This window comes from Loxodonta africana, chromosome 23, assembly GCF_030014295.1.
Source record: "Loxodonta africana isolate mLoxAfr1 chromosome 23, mLoxAfr1.hap2, whole genome shotgun sequence".
Lineage (NCBI taxonomy): Eukaryota > Metazoa > Chordata > Mammalia > Proboscidea > Elephantidae > Loxodonta > Loxodonta africana.
In genome coordinates, this window is record NC_087364.1 from 66,804,877 (window position 1) to 66,829,329 (window position 24,453).

Sequence of the window (24,453 nt, forward strand, 5' to 3'; positions counted from 1 at the left end):
AGACCTCCTCCATGAAGATGACAGCCTTGGAAATCCTATGGGGCAGTTCTACTCTGTCCTTCAGGGTCGCTGTGAGTCGGAATCGACTCAACGGCAACGGGTTTGGGTTTTTTTTTTTGGTAATATTCTTACATTTCTTGACAATATGGACAAAGCTAAGTAAAATTTCACAGATCCAATGCATTTTGTACCAAGTTTTGACTGATTTCCTTTTAACTACGATTTGGGTTATCCCTGCCTTGTTCCTTTCTTTTTCTGCCTATCGTTCCATTTAATCAGAAGTTGAATACAGAAATAACCTGTGTTTTCTCTCACCTTGGGAGATCCCGTGCGTGAGAGATTGCCACCTTGTTTCCTCTTTGCTGTTTTATAGTCAGGAAATTATCCACGTGAAGGTGATTGATTACTAAACACACAGAAAGGAAAGGGACCAACCTTAGTCTCCTAGCCACTGCTTGGTAGACACCTGAAAGAAGAGTGTCAGGCTGACCGTAAACGGGTAGTTCACGTTCCATATCTTCCTCTGCGTCTGAGAAGATGCTGTAGCAAAAAGGATGCAGAGAGAAGAAAATCAGGACACGCCCATCTCACCTTTTTCCAGGAGAAAGGGAAAGGGGAGATTATTTTGCTGGTAGAATCAGAAGGTGTAGTTATACTTTAAATGTCGAAAAGTAAGATGGTGGTAGAATTCTGATTACAGAAGTAATACCTGCTCCGTGTCATTGAACTTGTGGCAAATGACGTGAACATAAATGATGAGGTTCTAAACAATGGCTTTAGTTTTTTTAAATGTTAAACTTTTTTTTTCCTGGTTATGTATGTGCTGTTCATTATAGAAAATACAGTGTTAAGGACAAAACAAAAAGTGTGCTTTGCCTTCCTTCTAGAGAGCTAATCTCTGTTGTGATTTTTGATGCTCTAAAAATGATATTTCTATACATGCATGGACCTGTGCGTGTTTTACAAAACGTGATGATGCCCTGGATATAATTTTGGATGACATTTTTTATGCTCGTATCATCACGAGCATTTTCTCATTAAATAGCCATTGAAAACATAATTTTAATGATTATATAATATTCCATCATACAAATGTGCTGTAATTTATTTATCCCTCCCCATCAAAAGGTCAGCAGTTTGAATCCACCAGCAGCTCCTTGGAAACTCTATGGGGCAGTTCTACCACGTCCTATAGGCTTGCTATGAGTCAGTATCGACTCGATGGCAACGGGTTTGATTTGGGTTTTTTTTTTTTTTGTATATTGAACATTTAGATTATTTCTAATTTACCAGCATTACAAATACTATTGTGGAGAACATTATTGGACAAAAATCACTGACCGTATAATTGATTGTTCTCTTAACGTAGAGTCCTAAAACAATCATATTAGTTTTAATTTACGGTCCATCCAAAACAAATAAAACGATGTGTTTAAAAAATAGTTGCTTTTTCTTAAATAGATCTTTCTTTATTGTTTAAACTAGATGTGGTATGAAGACTGTCTAATACTATTCTCCACTTAGATGTATTAAATAAGAACCATACATACGTGCTATAAAATTGCATTTTTTTTTTTTTTTTTTACTTCTTTGGGTGAGTGAGGTTTAATCTTTTTGTAAAAATTGTATCCTGTCTGTTGTGTTTTAGATTTTTGGGTGCCTCATTCCATAACATTTCACCTTTCTGTTCATAGTCTCTTATATGTGGCCCTTCATTTGACATAGCTTCCGTTATTCCGTTCCTGGAGCTGCTCTCTGAAGACACTGTTGCAGGCCTCAGTGTCCATGTTCTGTGTCGTACACGCTTGAAAGAGTATGAACAGTGCATAGACACACTGTTAGAGCGATGCCCAGAGGCCGTCATTCCGTATGCCAATCATGAACTGAAAGAAGAGAACCGGGTATGCTTTTCGGACTACGTTTTTAGACATGAGCAGTGAAATCAGATTTGGAAATCCCATTGCCTTACCTGCAGAATGGGAACAAATTGGCCCAACCTCACAGGATTATGTGGGTCAAATCAGTATATATGTTTAATGCATGTTATGCTGATGATGGAGTCCCTGGATGGTGCAAACAGTTAAGCACTCAATGACTAGCCGAAGGGTTGGCAGTTCGATCCACCCAGAGTTGCCTTGGCTAACAGGCCTGGCAGCCTGCTTCTGAAAAGTCACAGCCTTGAAAACTCTATGAGGAGTTCTACCCTGCACACATGGGGTTGCTCTCAGTCAGAATCTTCTCAACAACGACTAACAACAACCATGCTAACCAAAAGGTTGTTGGTTCGAATCCAGCCAGATGAAAGGCCTGGTGATCTACTTCCGAAAGATCACAGCCACTGAAAGCCCTGTGGAGTGCAGTTCTACTCTGAAACAATGGGGTTGACACGAGTTGGAATCGACTCTGTGGCAACTGGTTTAGTTTATGGCAATGGTATGTCATCTTCATTAAAATCTCTTGTTGATGAAGTAGGTTGTTACTAGAAGTTGTGGGAAACTACGAATGATGGAAAAACTTTCCGTTTTATGTCTTTTAGTTAAGAAATTAGAAGACTTTTAGACTTCGATACCTTATTTTTCTTTCTTCTTGTCACCTAAGAGATGATAACAGGACATGTCTATGTTTCTTCTTAAAAATAGCCCTGTGCATATGTGTAATATGCGTAGTATTGGCTTGGCAAGGTATGAATCTGACTTCTGTGTTATGTAACCGTCCAAACAGAAGACTCACTGCTGATACGGCCTCTGTTATAACAACGCTTGGTGCCTTAAACAAAGTGAGATGTTTTTGTCTGGTGATTTGCTGTATAGTCTCCTTATTCTCATTGGAAATCTGGGTTTTTGTTTTATGAGTATTTATTTTTATCCAACTCAGATTTACTCATTTTTTTATAAGATAGACTCTGTGGTGGAAAAAACTGCTGCCTGAACTTTGTCAGAGAACAAAATGTGGTGGAGAGAAATATCAGCTCTACTTGTCATCATTAAAAGGTAAAATGATCTTTTTCCCCCTGGATTATAAATTTTAAAGTCTCAAGTTTAGTTTCCATAATCTGCCAAAGCTTTGCTTTCTCTAGTGTTTTCCTGTGCTTCTCAGCTGCGGTGAAGATGGCCTGGGCAGAGTCATCTGGAGAACTTAAGTCTCCTCCTCCCCGTCATCACATTTAGTATCCACTTGCAGCGGTTAAGAGCTCAGCTGCTAACCAAAAGGTTGGCAGTTCAAATCCACCAGCTGCTCCTTGGAAACCCTACGGGGCAGTTCTACTCTGTCCTGTAGGCTCGTTATGAGTTGGAACAGACTCGATGGCAACGGGTTTGTTTTTTTTATTTCTTGTAATCTCTTCTAATCATAGGGCTGGGTAACTCTTTTAAATTAATCTTTTAAAATATCTAGTAAGTTACTACAGACATGGAAACTCACAACTTTAATATTTTAAAACTTTGAGTAGCCATTAAGGCAATTAAATTTTTTATCAGTGATCTGGATGCTTAATTTACTTTATGTAGGAAATTTATTATTATTAATCACAATTATAAACCTGTTGAGGAATTACAAAATTCTTAAGGTTTTAAAAGTTGAGTGTCTCTATGTAGTATTTTACAGTATAGTTATTTGAATTTTTATAATTTTTAGTCATTTCTAAATTCCAGTATATTTTTTAAATCAGTTTTTATACTGTTGTGTGTTAATATCAGTAATTAATCAGCAGCCCAGTGATTAAGAGCACGTACTGATTGAAGTGTGCTTGAAAGATTAGAAACTGACAGAGTTGGAATTCCATTTTTCCCTGAAGGAACTGGCGTGTAAAGTGTTAGGCAGAGCCAGCGGCCGTTGGAGGTGGCTTTCCCAAGGATTCTCACTTAATGACAGCTCTGTGTTTGTGACTGGGAGGACAAGTAGGTAATTTTACGCTAGCCCTTCGTCCTACCCATCTTTCTGAGGGTTTCTGGTTTTCAGAAGATGGACAGTGACTGAGGTTTGACACCTTGACCCAGTTGCATCAGATTTATCATGTAATGTTGAAATGGTTGTTTATGTCGGGGAATCGTGTTCTAGTGCAGGCGTCCCAGATCTTCTCATCCCAGGAACGTCGTCATCTTAGCCCAAAGCCCCTTCCTCAGCCTTTTATGATCCACATACACACACTCTCTCATGGTTACCCATAATCACTTCTCTAAAAGTTCCAATTTTCTGTCTCAGAGTATGTTTGTGTGTGCATGTATGTGTGTGCGGGGCTGAGGGACTGAGTGCCGTGTGTGATGTCCCTTTCTTAGCCTGGCATATCTTGAGAGCTGGTATAGTGTTCTGTTCACTCCTTTGCTGTGTCCTCCCCACCAGCGTGCCACTTCCTCGAGAGCCGTCTGTAACTATTGATTTGGAGGGGAGACGCCTGAACTTCAGGTCCCCCCTTTTTTTTTAATTGTTGTAAAATCTTAGGTAACCCCACATCTAACAGTTCAGCATTTTTTCTGTAGACAGTTTAGTGAGCTCAGTTACATCATTCGTGTTGTGTAGCCAGCACCTGTGTCTTTGGCCAAATTTCCCATCCCCATAAACAGAAACTCATTGCATCCTAAACAGTAATCTCCCCCACCCCTGATAACCGCTATTAAACTCCGAGCTCTGTATATTTATCCAGGTCTAATTGCAAGGGAGATCTTTCTGTGGGCAGCTCTAGTGTACCGAGGAGAGCGTAGGATTGGAATATAGAGAATTGGAAGGGAGGTCCAGGTTTGCCACTTGCGGAGTGAACTACAGCAAGCTGATTTTTAATACCCTGGGACTAATGAGAAGTAAAGTGTTAGGCAACATTACAAGAGGGCAAGGTTGGAGATGGAGGTCAGGGGCTTAACATGCTTAGGAGCTTCGATTTCTTATCTCTGCAATACAGCGCTTCTTTGCCTTGTCACTGTCAGTATTTTGGACTGGATAATTCTTTGTTGTGGGGTGTAGGGTGTTCTGTGCATTATAGAATGTTCCACAGCATCCCTGGCCTCTACCTACTAGATGCCAGTAGCATTGTCCAAGTCGTTACAACCAAAAATGTATCAAAATAACAGCCAAATGTCCCCTGGGGGGCTAAATCACCCTGCGTGAGAACTGTCGCTCTAATGCACGAGACATTGAAACTGGGGTTTGTGGTTAGCTTGTTTTAAAGACATATTTGTTACTGTTTTTTTATAATAATGAACTATGCTCATTGTTAAATTCTAGCACTGTAGTACATTATAAAAATAAGTTTAAAAATCACTTAAAATCCCAGCAGCTAAAAATAACTACTTTCAGCATTTGACAAATATTTTTGTGGACGCACTGGAGGATTTTAAGTACGATCAGATTTAATTTAGATGGCTCATTCCTGTATGACTAGGAGGTTTGGGTGGCTGGTGAGTGCAGTGGAGCAAACTTATAACCTTTCCATAAGCTGCAGTTTTCTCAACTGTAAATCAGGCATAATACCCACTCGTCACTATACAGCATCTTTGGGGCTTAAATAAATTAAAAAACCTCAAGGGATTCTAGAAGGAATTAAATGAGAAGAGAGATATGAAAGTACTATATCAACTTTCACAGTGCTCTGATGATTGAAGATACCCTGTTCTTGAAGTTAAAACATTTTGTTACCCGTATTAGCTCCTCATGGGTTGGGAGAAGAGGAGAATTGGGTAAACCATTGCCATTGAGTTGATTTCCACTCATAGCGACCCCATAGGAGAGAGTAGAACTGCCTCATAGGGTTCCCAAGGAGCGGATGGTGGATTTGAACTGCTAACATTTTGATTAGCAGCCGAGCTGTTAACTGCTGCACCACCAGGGCTCCTGTTTTTTACATCAGGGTACTAACTGGGTTCCACATTTAGGCTAAGCAAACTGGTTTGACAGGGAAGCATCAATAATTCGTGTTTTTGACATGGGTTTTGCAAACTAGTTAGTGGTGGCTGTTTATTAAGGCCTTATTATATGTCAGATGAAGCCCTAGTGGTACAGTGGTTGAGAGCTACGTCTGGTAACCAAAAGGTTGGCAGTTTGAATCTACCAGCCGCTCCCTGGAAACCCTACGGGACAGTTCTACTCTGTCACTATGGGTGGGAATCAACTTGATGGCAATGGGTTTGTTTTTCTTTTTTATATGTCAGATATGCGTCATTGTATTTTAATTTAATTATCGCAATTACTGAAAGCTAGTTGATGGTACCACTGCTTTATAGATGAGGAAACTAGAAGGTTAAATAATCGACTTGCTTATAGTCACCTAGCTAATAGGTGTAGTCGTCTAGATTCCTGCCCAAATTTGTCTGATTCCAGAGCTTGAGATCTTTTCTGTATTCAACAGCAGCTCAGTTTATTAACTTTTGTAGCAAGAAGGACAGGTTTGCTTCTTTATGCAAAGGATAATACAGGTTGCTAAATATTGAACAGGTGATTTCTGGATAAAGGCACACACACCTGAGCAGGGAATTTTGTCTTTCAGTCACCCTGCATGTAGAGTGAGTGATGAGCATGCAGAGAACACGGGCATGGCACTAAAACGTGGAGGAAGTTCTAAGACTGGATCTTTATTGGGAATAGTGTTCTAAAGTGTGGCATTTTCCCTAGAGAATACTGAAAAAGTTCATTAGAGCACATTATTTTGCGGTTTGGAAAAAGATGAATGGTCAGGAAAGCAGATTGGTGCTTGATGAAAACATGAAAGCCTTTATGATAATATTATCAATCTCAGATAGAATGGAAAGGAACTGACTTCAGAAAATGTCGTCCAACAGTGTTATCCAACAGTTAATAGTACTTCTTATTCTAGCAAACAGTATTTATGAATTAGCTGTGGTATAGCCCAAATGCTAGAACAGGGTATTCGTTACGGCGATGGAAAATTTGGCAACATATACTGGTGAGGGTTGCACAGCACGATTAATGTAAGTAGTGTCATTAAATTGTACACGCCTAAAACGTTGAATTGGCAAATGTGTTATATATGTTTTTACAACAATTAAAAAATAACCCAAGTGATTCTGCTTTTCTTTAAAGGATAATAAAATTCTGTTGAAAAAAATAACGTAGTCATTGAGCGGTGAAATAGCAAATCCAGAGGGCATGAGGCTAATCTAAACTTCAAAGGTTTCTAGAAAGGATTAAATAAGAGGTTGTTGAAACCATAAAATAGTCTATGGATTTAAGATACTGTTTTTTTTTTTTTTTTTCTCTCTCTCTTCATAATAATAAGTTTGTTACCTGAACTAGCTTCTCTTTGGCTGAATCATGAGAGGAGAATTGGGTAAAGACAGACTTTAGTACTAACTCAAATATTCTTTCCTGCAAACAGAAACATTGTCTGTTGTGGCTGTGGAACTAGAGCTGAGGGATTTCTTGAACGTCCTCCCAGAAGACGGCACTGCAGCTTTTTTTTTGCCATACCTTCTCTACTGCTGTCGAAAGAAGTCATTGACTTGAAGGAAGCATTTATTGTTTGATAAATGCCACAGTGGTGTATAAGACTGAATTTTAAACTATTGAGCTCCAGGTAAAAATACAAGTAAAAGATTTGCATACTGAATGTATATTATATATATAGTAAGTGCGTTCAGGCTGCTTACCTTACCACGTAGTGGTACTATTAATTTCTCATCTGTAACCTGGATCTTTTTAATTACCCAGAATGTAGAAAAACTTCAAGACATAATTCCTCTAACAAGCCATAGTTTTTTAAAGGAGGAGACTGATTTTTATTCCAAGGGGCGACATCAGCTCACTGTCATTGAAGACATGACAATCTTTTTGATGCCAGAAACACTTAAAGGAAATATTTTCCAAGTACGCTTGAAAGAAGGTCACTCCCAGCGGTCCAGAATTTTATGTTTTTGATGTTTCCAGATTTCTCTATTGGGTAACTCCCCCTTCCCTTTTTTTTTTTTTTTTAATTCTCTTTAAGAAAGATGTTAAAGGATTTCAAACATTATTTTCTTGTTACTTTCAAAACTCATGATGTGTCTCTCTCTGAATCAAATGAAGCAGGAGTTCAGAAGAGTTGGAACTAACTTCGTTCTTGTCTGGCTATTAACATGATTTATGGAATGCATGTTTTCAGCCAAAGCCTTTTTCTGTTTTTTGTTGATGCCTACCCTTGCCCTACTTCTCTCTAGAGTGTATGGGAAAATAAAGAAATACATTATTGTATTCCCAACTGTGTCTTCTTTTCTTAACCTCTTGTTAAAGAATACTGAGTTCAAGTTCAGCTCATTCATGGTGACCTTTGCTCTGTTTAAGGCTGGGCGGAAATCCTCAGTCCAGCCTATGCCACACCGGTATATTGAAGCTTTTCTCCTGATAGTAGCATTAATGTTTACTGGATTTACCCTATAAAATTGTTTCTCACCTCTGCCTTTCAGAGTTTCGGGCAACGTTCTTTTGACCATCTCTTCAAGGGATTACAAAACGCGGATTGGCATCTTTTTATTTATTTATTTAAATTTCCTTCTTCTACACCCTGTGTCCCCATGTCCCCCAGCAATTTATTAGGAATGATGATGATGTCAGCAGCATTTTGGAGGGATTGATGGGAAGGCAGTGTTTGGAAATATTTCAGTGAGCTTTAGTAGAGGACAACCCAGGAGAACATCTGGTTGGTACTGATTTTTTTTTTTTTTTTAATGAATGCGCTTTGCAAAGCCTTCGTAATGGTGATGTGATTGGCCAACTTGAATCATTTTTATTACTTTTTTAGGGTCTAGTGTCAGTCTCCTGTCTCCGCCTGTAACAAAGTAATAGAGTTTCTCCCACAAATGCATAAAGGTGTATGTTTTCAGTTTCTCTCTTTTTTTTTTATGCTCCTAAACCATTCCAAAGTAAATGTTCCATTCAGCACTTTTATTTACATTGTTTTGAACCATGGTTTTTTTTCTTTTGTTTTCACTTATCACCAATTTATTTCTTTCAGTCAGACTTGGTCTGTATGGGGAAAAAAAAAATTTAAGACCTTTGTTAAAAATAGTATATGTTGTATTATTTTAAAAATTTAGTACATGATGCTTTATATGTATTCTAATTTTTTAAAATGTTTGTTTAGTCTCTCGTAATTCACTTATGTCTCTGCACTTTTTTTCATGTTGAAAACGTCTCTCTCGTTCCAGTAGTACTTTATTTAGGGAAAAATCCCTTCTCCATATAACACTTATTAATTATAAAGGGAAAGAAATAGTACCTTTACAGCTGGCAGACACCACCTTACCCAAATGCTCAGAGTAGTGAGATGGACCAACATCTCACGCTTCCTGACATGAAGCACTGAGAAGAACACACCTTTCCTTCTCTGTGCCCTCCCTGTATTCTTGGAAAACTTCAACGTTACAAGAGACAAAGAATGAAGAACTGTTCCAGATTACGGGAGACTAAAAAGACACGCCAGCTTAACCCAGTATGTGGGTTTTCTTTCTTTGTGAAGAATATGGTTAAGATAATGGACAAAATGTGAAAAAGATGTTTAGTAGCGAATCATTGTCAATGTCTTCTTGATTTTGATAACTGTGTTACGGTTATCTGCAAGAACCATCATTGTTTTTTAGGAAATACAGGTGTGTGCATGTGGAGCAAACCAAACTTGTTGCCATTGAGTCAGTTCTGACTTAGAAGGACCCTTTAGGAGAGAGTAGCACTGCCCTATAGGCTTCCCCAGGAGCGAGTGGTGGATTCGAACTGCCGACCTTTTGGTTAGCCGCCAAACTCTTAACCACTGTGCCACCAGGGCTCTTACATGTGGAGAGAGAAGCAAACATGGCAGAATGTTAGCATTTGGAGAATCTGGGTGAAGGGTGTATGAGAATTCTTTCTACTGCTCTTGGACCTTTTCTATTGAAATTATGTCCAAAAAAAGTTTTAGAAATTCCTTCTCATTGAATTACTGTGTAGTTAGTTGTCAAGCAAAGGGTTGGATTTGGGTACTTAGCTAGGAATATAGAATATGCAGTCCCTGCCTATAAGGAACGTAGCACCAAAAGCAAGCTTTTCTCTTACGAATTGCATCTGAAAGCTTGTCTGACTTCTACGTGGCCATAGGGTATTGGTTTAGGGGCAGAACTGAAACTCATAGTAATGCCGCCATTTTTAAAAAGCGCCTTTTACATTTGTCACATTGTTGTTTGCTTTGCAGTCGATACCCACTCATGGTGACCCCATGCGTGCAGAGTCGAACTGCTCCATAGGGTTTTCAAGGATGTGACCTTTCAGAAGCAGATGGCCAGGCCCGTCTTCCAAGGTGGCTCCGGGTGGGTCTGAACCACCAAGCGTTCAGCTAGTAGTCGAGTGCTTAGCCATCTGCACCACTCAAGGGTCCCTACGTTTGCCGTAATAGGTCACCTGAGGTCTTTATTGTGATACTTTATCCTGGTAGGGGCAATGGAATGTTCCATTGAGTATGACAGGATACCCATCATTCTTTTCTAAGTTTTATTTTTCTTTGTGGAAGAAATTGTTTGTCTCCTGGCTCCTATATTGAAAGATTCCATTATAACCCCACGTGCTCTCTTCTTGGTCATGGTAGGCAGAATTTTTCTAAGACTCAGACTTAATGTAGACTTGCCCAAAACTTTTTCAGACTTTTATATAAAGATAATTTAGACTGATCCATGTGGTTGCCCGTTTTTCTGAGTACAGTTCACACAGTTCATTCCTGCTTCTTTCAGTCCTACGTAACACCTTTTCTTTTTGTAAATTTCTCTTCCAACTTTTTTTTCCAGTCTGAGCATTTCCCTTGCGTTCGCTTTTTGTTCTGCAGTTTTCCCTACAGCTGAGATAACCTCCCCTTTCTTAGCCAAGCAGCCATCTCCTTCTCCTTTCAGTCTTGTTATACAGGGAGGAGCCTTTTCAGGGTCTGTGTGTGTAATATTCGCCTTTAGGGGTCATCCTGTGCTGTTCAGACACCTGGACACAGGAATCCCGAATGCCTCAGTCTTCCCTCACCGTTGGTTGTTTTACTCATTGGGACCATCCTTTCCTGTGGTTTACATGCATGCTAATGGGAGTCCCTGGGTGGTGCAAACAGTTAATGTTTTCAGCTGCTAACTGAAATGTTGGAGGTTTCAGTCTGTGCAGAGGTGCCTTGGAAGAAAGGCCTGGCAGCCTACTTCTGAAAAATCAGCCACTAAAAACCCTATGGGGCACAGTTCTACTCTGACACACATGGGGTCACCATGACTTGGCGTTGAAAGCAACTAGTTTTGAATGTTCTTTAAAGACTTTAACTTTTTTTTTTTTTTTTCTTCATTTGACTGTCTTCACCTTGTCCCATGGCTACTGGTGTTCAACCCACTGGTTTACTTGCCTGTTCAAGCCTTTGGTATTCTGGAGCTGTCAGCACTGTACTTGGTAATATAGACAGTTTTAATGGAAGTAGCTTTTCATGTTATAACGGTGTTTGTGTAAGACCCAGGAGTAGAAATTAAAACTTTTCATTTGCTCTAGGAGTTAATCTTTTAATGATTTTTTTTTTTTTTTAAATCTTAAAGGATATTTACCTGTATATTTTCTTTCCTTTATGTGTTCCTTTTAATCTCTATTTTGAGGAGGAAGCATAGGGACTTTTTTTGTTGTAGATAATTTCCCCCTGTTGGGTTTGCTATTGCCAGTTCTAACAATTCCTAACTCAGAAGACCCAGGAGAGACCCAGAGCCTGCAACTACAAAGTAGTTGATGCAAAACATCTCATTGGTGTTTATCCATGAACGGGCTGCTAATATTCCTGCGTTTGTGCATGGGTTGGGGCGGGGAGCAAGTTGTTACTGCAGTTGGGGTGCAGGGAATTTAGATTTTTTTTCACTCCCCAAATCTTTCTCAAGCATTAATATTTATCTGCCCTCCTTTTTAGTAAGAACAGAAAGACACTGTTCTGCCTAATTTAATTCTTGCAGTTACATTGATTATTTAGAGTTGCTTGGGGACCTCTTTTGTGTACCTGGTAATACCTAGAAAAAAGTGAGCGTTTGAAGAAAGAACGTAAATTCAAAATGTGTCTTGTAAGTCATGGCTTCTTGATAAGAAACTAACATGGCACCTTCCGTACATCAGCTTCAGGTATAAATGTACTGCATCAAATTGGTATCAGTGTGTCTAAGCTTAGAAGCTATTGGTGCTGTTACCAGGATAGGCTGTCAGGAGAGAGTATCTCACGCCATTCAGTAATATAAAAATACCTGTTTGGAGGTAGGGAAGAAGGAAATCAGGGCAATGAATTCACAGATGCTTCGTACTGGAGGAACTATGCAGGGAAGCAGTACATCCTAACTGTGGTCATGACACGTGCCTTCTGGAAGCACTAATTGGATATTCACCTTCATTTGGTAGAACGGTGTAAGTGGTTTCCATTCCGGCGTGAATGTGATCAGTCACGTGGCAGTGGAGTAACCAGATTCCGGGTGTTCTTGGAAACATTTTTAGGGTTTGGTATGTCCCAGGGAAAATGTCAAAGACATCAGAACTATACATGCCCCTGTTCTTAATTAGAAAAATGACAAACGTTTTATTTCTTTATTATACGAGACAGTTCCCTGAAATAACCTTTTATCAGTCAGTTGAGGGGTGTTTGAAAATGAATAAACCCATAAAAAAATGAAATCTCTGCACATTTGGATCCTGTATTCCCACTAAGCCTTTGACACTGGCCATGAAGTGGGTGTGAGGGACAGAAGATATCATGAGAGTGAATTCATCCAGCAGAACCTCTGACATCTTGACTCTGACGTGCCTTTCTCAGAACACCTGAGCTACACAAGGGAACTGTAGCTGTGGCCCCATGTCAGCCCTAACCTCACTTTCGCCAGAATCTATCCTAAAAATGTTTCTCTGTGAGACATTAGAGCAAGGAGGGTAACGAAGGGAGCAGAAAGGGAGGCTGATGGAGAAGGCAAAATCCAAGGGCAGTTGAGGAATGGTCTTGACTAGAGACAGTAGTTGGGGTATCTCTCTAGGGATAGAACTGAAAAGCCCATTAAAAATATAATACATCTATGTAAAATGAAATAGAGACAACAAAATGGACTTTTCTGCAGTGTGCTTTTCTGTAGCTTCTGAATTTCCTGCTCTAACTGAAAGGTAAAAATAAAGCATTTCCAAAAGGGGCTGTTGGCTCCTGCTGAAATCAGCACTAATACTTGAGATCTACGGACCAGTGAGTTGTTTAACAACAAACTGGAGATCTTGCTCTCAGGCTACTTAAGATGCAGGATTTAGAACAGGCGAGGCAAGAGTTGGAATAAAGTGTTCTCTCTCCTCTGCTCCACTATTAAGTGGGTAGTCCTTACCCTCTCTGCTAGCAATTCCATTCAGATGCCTTAGGAATATCTGAACAGAGCTGCATGAAAGTCCAGTAAAAACTGCACATTCAAGGATGACCCTGAGGTGTCGCAAGGGCTGGTAGTGCCAACTGACGTGGCCGCATACTCTTTAAAAATAGTTTAGTTGTCTCTTGAAACGTCCAACTTTTCATAAGTCTCTAGAAAATACCTTCTTTCTTTGTATGCAGACATTTTCAGATAGAGCAAGGGTAATTGCCGAGGGTAGCTCTTACCTTGTATTGGAAGCTGTGGCCGTGGAAATGCACACTATGCAAGTCTACTTCATTGCCCATTCCCATCAGATACCAGTTGACTTCATCTCCCACGTGCATTGTGAGACCTTGCAGGTTCCCAAATATTCTTCCATTGATTGCTGGGGAAAGCACATGATTTTTATTTTACCTTTCAGGATATTTTAAACCAATAGCTACTTCACAGAAAATAGAATTATTAGGTTAATGTATAGGATCTTTTTGAGGTAATAGGACTTATTTCGCTACAAAGGGGGAAGAGGATACCTTAAGGTCAACAAAGTCATACAACGCTTTTCTAGCCAGTTAGCTCCAAAAGCCCTAATGCTAATTGTGGATTTATTTAAAAGGGAATGAGATCTTGGAATTGGGGGAGAGGAATTACTCAATGATTGGGAACACAGTTTCTTTTTTCTTGGAAGAGAACGCCACCCCTCAGACAAAATGAGGCAGGGGAGGTCTGTTGTAAGAGGAAACATATTTAGTCTTAAAGTAATTTTATTTGAAAGAAGAAAAGGATTAAGAAACAAAAAGGTTTTGGAATGATATTTCATACCGTGCATTTTATTGCTTTCTATAAATTCCTCATTGTCTTTGTTTACTTTCTCAGGGTGATCAGAGTATGTTTTGATATTGTCATCTAAATACCAAGATTCATTCTCATCAAAAACTAGAAACAGCAGGGAAAATTCCGGTATCTTTATGGGATTATGTACTTTTAAGTAATGCTTCCGGCAGACAATCAGTGGGCCGATTAATCCACTATAGAGGTCCTGAAAACAAGTAAAAACGTTAGTCATCCTTGTGAGGTAGGTCAGGATTTCAGACGTCTGGGACCTGATCACCATGACCTCAGGAATCTCGAAGGGATGGAGTTAAGTAGTAGATTTTGCCCAATATGGTGCTGCCAATACAGTAAAATTTCTCTTGAAATAGTTGTAACAATGGTGAGTAGTAAGTATGCCATGTGGGGCATACTGACGTAACAGATGTATGGAGCCTTCAAAAATTGACTCAGCTACAGAGCAGCATTTGAACCCCAAATGAACAGTGTGGGTCTAATTATCCAACAAGCTCATGAATGCCCCTATGAGCCAAGCATTTTGCCATTCACTAAGAATCCAGAGATGAATAAACAGTGCTCCTACCCTCCAGGAATTCAGTCTAGTAGAGAAAATAGAGAAATAGAAGTGAACCATTTGTCAGCTCCAATGGAAGTACGTAGAGTGCTAGCAAGCACATAGGAGAAAGACTGTTGAGTCTGCAAGCAGTTTGGTTTGTCTGGGCATCAGTAGTGGCAGATAAAGTCTTGATGGGCCCTTGGGCTATATTAAGGAATTTTAGACTCTCAGGAGCAATAGGTAGCCATTGAAAAATTGGACAAGGAATGACAGCGTATTTGCATTTTAGACCAATCATTCTGGTGGTGGAGTGAAGGAAGGCTTGGAGGGAGAAGAGCCTGGAAACTGGGAGGCCATTGCAGTAGTTGAGGCAAATTAGAAGGACCTGAACTATGGGGAGGGAAAGAAGGAAGGGATTGAGCTATATGCAGGTAGGTGAATTGCCTGAATGAGCCAGAGGGAAGAAGTAGCTCCTTTACGTCAGGATTCTGGCTTGAATGAATGGGTAGATGTGGTGTCTGTGTTGCTAGAGTTACTGAGTTTCCAGTGCCCATGGGACATGCTGGTGGAGATGTCCAGTAGGCAGGTGGATCTGCAGGTCTAGAACTCAGGAGAGAGATTTGGACTGTGAATTTAATTCTTCAAAGCAATCTCGGTACATCTTCTGATTTGTGGTGGTTGTTGAGTGCTTTACTGGCTTTGAGATATTTCACCAAATAACAGCTTTGTTTGTGCTGTGATTGACTGCTGAACTCAGCATTTTTATTATCATGTAATAGAGCTTGGAATCTATGTACTTCAGTTCTTTGAATTTAACGTATTTTCATATCAAAAGGGGACTAAAATATTCTATTGACTAGCATTTAGTTTCTGTAAGTGTTACCTGTTATCAGCAGTCATAGGATAGTTAGTTATAACTGGAAAAAATGAAACCAAAGTGGATTGCAGAGTAGCTAGCTTTCTTGGGATTTTAACACAGGAAAACTCTAACCCTGTCTTTCTTCAGCTGTATGTCTATTTTGGGAATTGACAAAACACAAATGATTTAAAGTTTACCTTAACTTGATCCACAGTTGAATAGTAAACCCATGGAATACAGGCTGTATCCTCTTGTCCAGCTCCAGACCTTTCTGGGATTTCCCATACATAAGTCCGAGTTTCACCTAAATTAATTGTATCTGGTTATACTAAATCAAAACCAACCCCATCACCATCGAGTCGATTCTGACTCATGGTGACTCTACAGGACAGAGTACGACTGCCCCATGAGGTCTTCAAGGCTGTAATCTCTACAGAAGCAAACTGTCACTTCTTTCTCCCGTGGAGTGGCTGGTGAGTTTGAACCACTGACTTTTCAGTTAGCAGCCGAGCACTTAACCACTGTGCCACCAGGGTTTCTTGTATCTGGTTATATTTGGTATATATTTGATATGTGTACTGAGCCTTGATAACCAGTGACCCAGGAACTGGAAAATGTCAGGGTAATTTGTTTTAAAAAATAGCGATGCTCAAGATTGTTTCCAGAAATTCAGTCATTTGCTTGTTTTTTCCTTTTTTTTTTTTAATGCAGTGAAAATAAATGCAACAAGTATCCACCAATATAACAACTTACACATTTACAATTCAATGACGTTGACTAAATTTTTCATGTTGTCCCACCATTATCTCTATTCTTTTCCAAAACAAGGAATTCAGCTTTAAGACAAACGGTGAGACATACTTTTATGCCTTCTTTGTCAATTATGAATTAACTAACTGTGATACACAGGCCGTATCACAAAGCCGGGAGGTGGCAACTCCGATATTGCAACAGATCTTTTATTAGCTTGAAGTATATTTCCCTAATACTTTTTTTCTTTTCAAATGCCAAGTGATTTCCCCCCAGCGACTCATACCCTCCACTAATCTCTGTGTCTGTGTATCTGGACTATCCTATGCAGTTTCCTCGGCCTTACCTGCCTTTTTTCCATCTTTCCTGTCATCCTCAGCGATTTCATGATCCCTGCCAAGGACCCATTAGACCTCGTTATCTCATTGGTCATTGATGGTTAGAATTACCTCCTTTCTACTCTGCTTGCCTCTGTCACAACTCTGATGTATAAGACATGACCACACCCTGGACCTTGACATGGACAGGGACAGTGTCATTTTGAAGATGGCCAGTTTTTCCACCTTCTTACCTTGCCAAGGCCCTTACCTTCTTCCTGTGTGCTCTGGGGTCTTCTCCAGCCTCATCTCTCTTTCCATTCACTTCAGGGCTTCTGTACAACGGCTAATGAGACTTTGGCTTTCGGCCATGCCCTCTCACCAGTCCTGATCCCACTCCCTGGCCACCCTACTCATGTAGACCTCACTGTTACAAATTCATGCCAGCAGACTTCCAACCATCCCTTGCCAGAGTCTGACCAAACTTTACTGGGGAATCAAGCAAGACTTGAAGGATGGTCTCACCGTGGTTGTGGTAGACTTTCTCATTTTTCCTCAAGTCCTCAATCTGACCCATCTCTATGTCCTCATCTTTCTCTAAGCAGAAAATTTTGGTGAGACTATCAAGTGCAGATTCATCACCCAAACTTATTACTGCCTTTCCACTTATACTCTTAGTCATCATTCCTGTAAGCTTCAAAATAACGTTTCCTTCTCCTCTCCACTTCCCATCTCAACCTGATTTGCCACCATTGATTGACACCTCAGACCTTGGAGTCATCCTCGACTCCTCCAACACTCTTTAACCCCGATTGTTCAGCAGGTCCTTTTAGCACCACTTTTAAAATAGAACCAGAATTTGATAACTTCTTACCACTTCAGCTGCTTCCAACCTGGTCCAAGTCTCAATAAATTTTTTCCCAGATTATTGTGATAGTCACCTTATTTGTCTACTCCCTACTGTGGCATATCCATATTACCAGCCAGGGTGAGCCCAAAAAATCCCATTGTGTCGATTCTGACTCATAGTGACCCTACAGGACAGAGTAGAATTGCCCCATAGGGTTTCCAAGAAGCGGCTGGTGGATTCAAACTACCAACCTTTTGGTTAGCAGCCAAGCTCTTAACCGCTGCACCACCAGGGCTTGTCAGCCAGAACAGTCCTTCAAAAATGTTCATCAGATCACTACTTTCCAGCTCAAAATCTACACATAGGTTTTTAAAATAAAGTCTAGTATCCTAACCATGGCTCTTGAGGTCCTACTCCTGCTGCTTCCTGTCCTCCTTCAGATCTCAGCTGCTAACATCCTGTCCCTTGTTGACTCCGCCCTAGCTTTGAGCCTCCTTGGCAGGCCTCAGACACAACAGTCACACTTCCATCTCTGGGCCTAGAATGTTCTTCCCCCACAACTACCTTTTTCATAGCATTTTTTTACCTTGACATTTTACTTGACATTATGTATTTATTTATTGTTTATCTTCCACACAAGAAAGTGAGAACCTTCATGGAAGGGTTTTTTTTTTTTTTTTTAATTTTTTTCTGTTCTCCTAAATTGACTGGTGCAACTCTATAGAGCAATTTATTTTTTCTCACTTGATATAATTGGTAATTTCTAAGTTACCATGGAGAAGTGGTCCTTCCCTAGAAGCCAACTATACAACTAATAGTTGTACAGTTGTATAGTTTAGTCTGTGTTAAAGAAACATTTTTTGAGCTCTTAGTACATACCAAATACTGGACTGGATACTGGGGATTTAAAATTCAAAATGACAGCCTCTAGCCTTTAGCATCTTTGGGAGACAAGACATGGACACATTTAACCACAATGCAGTGTGGTAAATGCAAAGGGTGTTCTAGCTGAGGGTTGAAAGGGCATCTCCCTGCTGACTCATCCTTGAGTATTTGTAGATGTCTACCACCTTCAGACTTTGCCTTTACAGCTCTACTGTAAATTTTGTGGTCATGCATGGCATGGATTGAATTGTGTCCCCCCAAAATGGGTGTCAACTTGGCTAGGCCATGATTTCCAGTGCTATGTGATTGTCCACCATTTTATCATCTGATGTGATTTTTGTATGTGTTGTAAACCCTATCTCTATGATGTTAATGAGACAGGATTAGAGGCAGTTATGTTAATGAGGAAGTTGTCCTTTGGACCTGGGGTCCCTGCTCTGAGAAGCTCCTAGACCAGAGGAACATTGGTAACAGGGACGTTCCCCCAGAGCCAGCACAGACAGAAAGCTTTCCCGTGAAGCGGGCATCCTGAACTTGGATTTCTAGCCTCCTAAACTGTGAGAGAATAAATTGCTCTTTGTTAAAACCGCCCACTTGAGATATTTTTGTTATAGCAGCACTAGATGACTAAGACAGTGCATGTGTATGTGTGTATACATACACATAGACACACCTCCATTAATCTCATCTTGACAACCACCTCCCTCTTCACTTCCTTAAGACAAACTCATCTGGAAAGAATATCTCTGTGGTAACAGTCACATATGGGAAGGCTGTAAAGTCCATTAAAATGCACGTTTCCCCGCCAGCCCTGCCATGAGTACCTGGTAACGTTGGAGTTACTGTGGAACTGCTTGTCTTCACCCCATGGGCATGTATTGAGTATGGCCTCGTGGCCATATTCCTGAAGATAATATTTACTCTGTCCCTTACATCTGCATGAAGTTGTGGACCTGACAGGAGTGAAAAGGAAGAGTAGCTTTATCTACATGTCAGATTGAAAGTCCTAACTCAGTAATGAAAGCATAAATCTGGTAACTTTCTCAGCATGAAGGCTGACGTCTGGGGTCCTTTCACTGCTGCTTCATGCTCTAGTTAATTTTGGATTTTTATCTGATCCCTGAGGATTTGGAATGCAAATGCTAGAAATGGCTGCCTCTAAAGATGGATGCCATGGGTGTATCTCTTATCGAGTTCTAGCGAAGCTTTTGGTCTGGAAGCCCCCTTCAGGTCAACGTCTAGTCATGGTGAGTCTGCTGTGGTCCTACCCTGGCCAGCAGACATTTTGCAGCACTTGTTCTCATTTCTGAGAACACTGGGTTTCCATGGCTTCCTAGGGTGAATTTAGGACACTACCATATTTGAAAGCATGGGCTACTCCCATTTCTACCCTCCAGCCAATCTCAGCTTGTCTCCTACCTGGTAGTGATCCCGAAACAATGCCATTCCCCCTTGGGTCCAGGAATCCAGGATAACCAAGCCCCACAGGGTGGGAGTGTGAGAGAGTAGAAACGGGGGGGTTGAGGTGGTTGGGTGATTTTCTTTGCAGTTGATGATTTTCAAGAAAATTCCCGAAGTCAGTGTTTGTTGAATATTTTTGACATGCTCTGTTAAAATGATTCCTGAAAAATCTAAGACAGTGTTTCCCTGCCCTGTGCACACTAACACATTTTTTTCCTTTCCATATTTCTTACATGTCTGTTTCTTCTTGTAATTAATCCTATATACATTTTAACTTAAAAAGTAAATAAATAGCTATGATCTTTTAGCTTTTTTGGGCAGGAAAGAATTTGGTTAAAATTTCATTAGAAAGTAATTTCTAGGAATTTCACTGAAAATATAGGCATCAATTTGATAAAGACCAAAAATATATAATTTCATCAGTATGTCGGATGTTTCTGACTGAAATGAGTAATACTTATTATGCCGTGTTCCTTAGTAAATATACACTTCTCATCTTATATACTTTTTATTGAATAGCTGTGCTATATGGACTGAGAAAATCCTATAGACATAGATGGTCACTGCCTGTAGCACCACTTCACTGTTAACATACCTAGAATTCCCAGATGTTCTTCGTCTGCCGTTCTCTCCACTGGAGTGCTGAACGTGCTGTCAGTGTATTGCCGGTACACAACTTTCTTGTACTTTGAGCCTATGAAGAAATCTCCCTTATCTAAAAATACATTTGAAGCACTTAAAAAAAAAAAATTAGATAACGTTAGTACCTGTCTGAATGAGAGTGAAAGTTTGAGGCTTTAAAGTTGGAACAAAAGTATAGCTTTTAGTGAAGCAACTATAGTAGTTTTTAATCATCCCTCTCCCATCCCAGCAAGAAAGAATAAAAGTTTAAAAATAGGTGCGGTGGAAAGGGCACTATCTAACCCGTAGTGGAGCCATCCGAGTCTTAGCCCTGAATCTGCCACTTGCTGGACGTCCAGCAAGTCCTAGGAAGTGTTTTTTGACTTTGTAGTTGCTGTGTAACGCAACTATTTGTTGTTCTAAACTTTAGCCTACACCTTCCATCTCTGAAAAGGAAACCTACGATTACAGCAGAATGAATTGGAAATCAGAGCCTGGAGAATTACTTTTGCTCTTGTAAATGGTGCAGCTCTTTTTCCCAATCTCTGTGTGGGGAATAATCCCATTCCACCTCCACTGCTGCGATGTAGTAGGTCCTCTCTCCCAGGTAGTAGGTTGAATCAGTGAACACCTGGTTGCATTTGCTCACAGTATATTTTTGCTTCATGCCTCCTGTGTAGTGATCCGTTGTGAGGCACTCAACATCAAAAGTCCCTGGAGTGGCAAATAAGAAAGCATGTCACTGCTTTGCTTAGTGCCCTCTATGGCTCCCCGCCTTACTCAGAATGAACTCCAGAGACCTTATCCTGGGCTCCGTTAGATCATCTGGCTTCTCATACTTCGGATCTACCACTCTCCACACTCACTGTTGCTCCAGCTGTGTAAGCGTCTGCTGCTCCTAGCACAGGCCAAGCATCTGCCTGCCTCAGGGTCTTTGCACTTGCTGTTTTCTCTGCCTGGAACACTTCTCCCTGAAATATCCATGTGGCTCACACCCTCACTTCATTCAGTCTCTCCATTGTCACCTCCTCAAAGAATCTTGACTCTTTACAGCCACTTGTATTAATTTACTTATTATCATTATTTTCATCTCCCTGCTTTAGAATTTCAATTCCATGAGGCAGACACTATCTCCTTTGTTCATGGTTACATTTATCTTTGTTGAATGAATGAAAATGGGACACTGGACCCATCTTAAGTTTTAGTGGTACATAATGAACCAAATAAAGCCAGAAGCAAGTTAGCATATTTTCACATTTTGATTAAAACTCGTTTTTGTTTTACTCATTTAGAGCCAGGCCTGTGGTGTCTCTGAAATTGCATGGCTATAGTTCTAGTCCAGGATATCCTGTTGCATGGCTATAGTTCTAGCCCAGGATATCCCGTTGCATGGCTATAGTTCTAGCCCAGGATATCCCGTTGCATGGCTATAGTTCTAGCCCAGGATATCCCGTTGCATGGCTATAGTTCTAGCCCAGGATATCCCGTTGCCTGGCTATAGTTCTAGTCCAGGATATCCCGTTGCATGGCTATAGTTCTAGTCCAGGATATCCCGTTGCATGGCTATAGTTCTAGCCCAGGATATCCCGTTGCATGGCTATAGTTCTAGTCCAGGATATCCCAGTGCATGGCTATAGTTCTAGTCTAGGATATCCCGTTGCATGGCTATAGTTCTAGTCCAGGATATCCCGTTGCATGGCTATAGTTCTAGCCCAGGATATCCCGTTGCATGGCTATAGTTCTAGCCCAGGATATCCCGTTGCATGGCTATAGTTCTAGCCCAGGATATCCCGTTGCATGGCTATAGTTCTAGCGCAGGATATCCCGTTGCATGGCTATAGTTCTAGCCCAGGATATCCCGTTGCATGGCTATAGTTCTAGCCCAGGATATCCCGTTGCATGGCTATAGTTCTAGCCCAGGATATCCCGTTGCATGGCTATAGTTCTAGCCCAGGATATCCCGTTGCATGGCTATAGTTCTAGCCCAGGATATCCCGTTGCATGGCTATAGTTCTAGCCCAGGATATCCCGTTGCATGGCTATAGTTCTAGCCCAGGATATCCCGTTGCATGGCTATAGTTCTAGCCCAGGATATCCCGTTGCCTGGCTATAGTTCTAGTCCAGGATATCCCGTTGCCTGGCTATAGTTCTAGTCCAGGATATCCCGTTGCATGGCTATAGTTCTAGCCCAGGATATCCCGTTGCATGGCTATAGTTCTAGTCCAGGATATCCCGTTGCATGGCTATAGTTCTAGTCCAGGATATCCCATTGCATGGCTATAGTTCTGGTATAGGATATCCTGTTGCATGGCTATAGTTCTAGTCCAGGATATCCCACTGCATGGCTATAGTTCTAGTCTAGGATATCCTGTTGCATGGCTATAGTTCTAGTCCAGGATATCCCATTGCATGGCTATAGTTCTGGTATAGGATATCCTGTTGCATGGCTATAGTTCTAGTCCAGGATATCCCACTGCATGGCTATAGTTCTAGTCTAGGATATCCTGTTGCATGGCTATAGTTCTAGTCCAGGATATCCCGTTGCCTGGCTATAGTTCTAGTCCAGGATATCCCGTTGCATGGCTATAGTTCTAGTCCAGGATATCCCGTTCCATGGCTATAGTTCTAGCCCAGGATATCCCGTTGCATGGCTATAGTTCTAGTCCAGGATATCCCGTTGCATGGCTATAGTTCTAGTCCAGGATATCCCATTGCATGGCTATAGTTCTGGTATAGGATATCCCGTTGCATGGCTATAGTTCTAGTCCAGGATATCCCACTGCATGGCTATAGTTCTAGTCTAGGATATCCTGTTGCATGGCTATAGTTCTAGTCCAGGATATCCCATTGCATGGCTATAGTTCTAGTCCAGGATATCCCGTTGCATGGCTATAGTTCTAGTCCAGGATATCCCGTTGCATGGCTATAGTTCTAGTCCAGGATATCCCGTTGCATGGCTATAGTTCTAGTCCAGGATATCCCGTTGCATGGCTATAGTTCTAGCCCAGGATATCCCGCTGCATGGCTATAGTTCTAGTCCAGGATATCCCATTGCATGGCTATAGTTCTAGCCCAGGATATCCCGTTGCATGGCTATAGTTCTAGTCCAGGATATCCCGTTGCATGGCTATAGTTCTAGTCCAGGATATCCCATTGCATGGCTATAGTTCTAGCCCAGGATATCCCGTTGCATGGCTATAGTTCTAGCCCAGGATATCCCGTTGCATGGCTATAGTTCTAGTCCAGGATATCCCATTGCATGGCTATAGTTCTAGCCCAGGATATCCCGTTGCATGGCTATAGTTCTAGTCCAGGATATCCCATTGCATGGCTATAGTTCTAGCCCTGGATATCCCGTTGCATGGCTATAGTTCTAGTCCAGGATATCCCATTGCATGGCTATAGTTCTAGCCCAGGATATCCCGTTGCATGGCTATAGTTCTAGTCCAGGATATCCCATTGCATGGCTATAGTTCTAGCCCAGGATATCCCGTTGCATGGCTATAGTTCTAGTCTAGGATATCCCATTGCATGGCTATAGTTCTAGTCCAGGATATCCCATTGCATGGCTATAGTTCTAGCCCAGGATATCCCACTGCATGACTATAGTTCTAGTCCAGGATATCCCACTGCATGGCTATAGTTCTAGCCCAGGATATCCTGTTGCATGGCTATAGTTCTAGTCCAGGATATCCCATTGCATGGCTATAGTTCTAGTCTAGGATATCCTGTTGCATGGCTATAGTTCTAGTCTAGGATAATCTGTTGTATGGCTATAGTTCTAGCCCAGGATATCCCACTGCATGACTATAGTTCTAGTCCAGGATATCCCACTGCATGGCTATAGTTCTAGTCTAGGATATCCTGTTGCATGGCTATAGTTCTAGCCCAGGATATCCCACTGCATGACTATAGTTCTAGTCCAGGATATCCCACTGCATGGCTATCGTTCTAGTCTAGGATATCCTGTTGCATGGCTATAGTTCTAGTCCAGGATATCCCATTGCATGGCTATAGTT

The 24,453-nt window shown here is 41.0% G+C and overlaps 2 protein-coding genes across 10 annotated transcripts in view; one reads left to right on the forward strand and one right to left on the reverse strand.

Annotated features, from left to right (window-relative positions):
- Positions 1-8,179, forward strand: part of HPS3 (HPS3 biogenesis of lysosomal organelles complex 2 subunit 1) — a 54,561-nt gene extending 46,382 nt beyond the window's left edge. For 2 of the 9 annotated variants that reach the window (XM_064275581.1, XM_003416162.4), the window contains 3 exons: positions 1,695-1,901; positions 2,900-2,990; positions 7,322-8,179. In XM_064275581.1, the coding sequence (XP_064131651.1) occupies positions 1,695-1,901; positions 2,900-2,990; positions 7,322-7,449 (426 nt within the window). In that variant the 3' untranslated portion in view covers positions 7,450-8,179. Of the gene's footprint in view, positions 1-1,694; positions 1,902-2,536; positions 2,869-2,895; positions 2,991-7,321 lie in introns of those variants that run through there. The other 7 variants (XR_010319152.1, XR_775900.3, XR_010319154.1 and 4 more) reach the window with 7 other exon arrangements.
- Positions 105-24,453, reverse strand: part of CP (ceruloplasmin) — a 64,635-nt gene continuing 40,286 nt past the window's right edge. Inside the window, exons 12-19 of the mRNA XM_023555429.2 lie at positions 20,941-21,148; positions 20,409-20,548; positions 19,177-19,305; positions 15,748-15,854; positions 14,127-14,343; positions 13,553-13,692; positions 12,318-12,480; positions 105-540 (exon numbers count right to left, since the gene is read on the reverse strand). Coding sequence (XP_023411197.2) covers positions 437-540; positions 12,318-12,480; positions 13,553-13,692; positions 14,127-14,343; positions 15,748-15,854; positions 19,177-19,305; positions 20,409-20,548; positions 20,941-21,148 — 1,208 coding nt within the window. The 3' untranslated portion in view covers positions 105-436. The remainder of the gene's footprint in view (positions 541-12,317; positions 12,481-13,552; positions 13,693-14,126; positions 14,344-15,747; positions 15,855-19,176; positions 19,306-20,408; positions 20,549-20,940; positions 21,149-24,453) is intronic.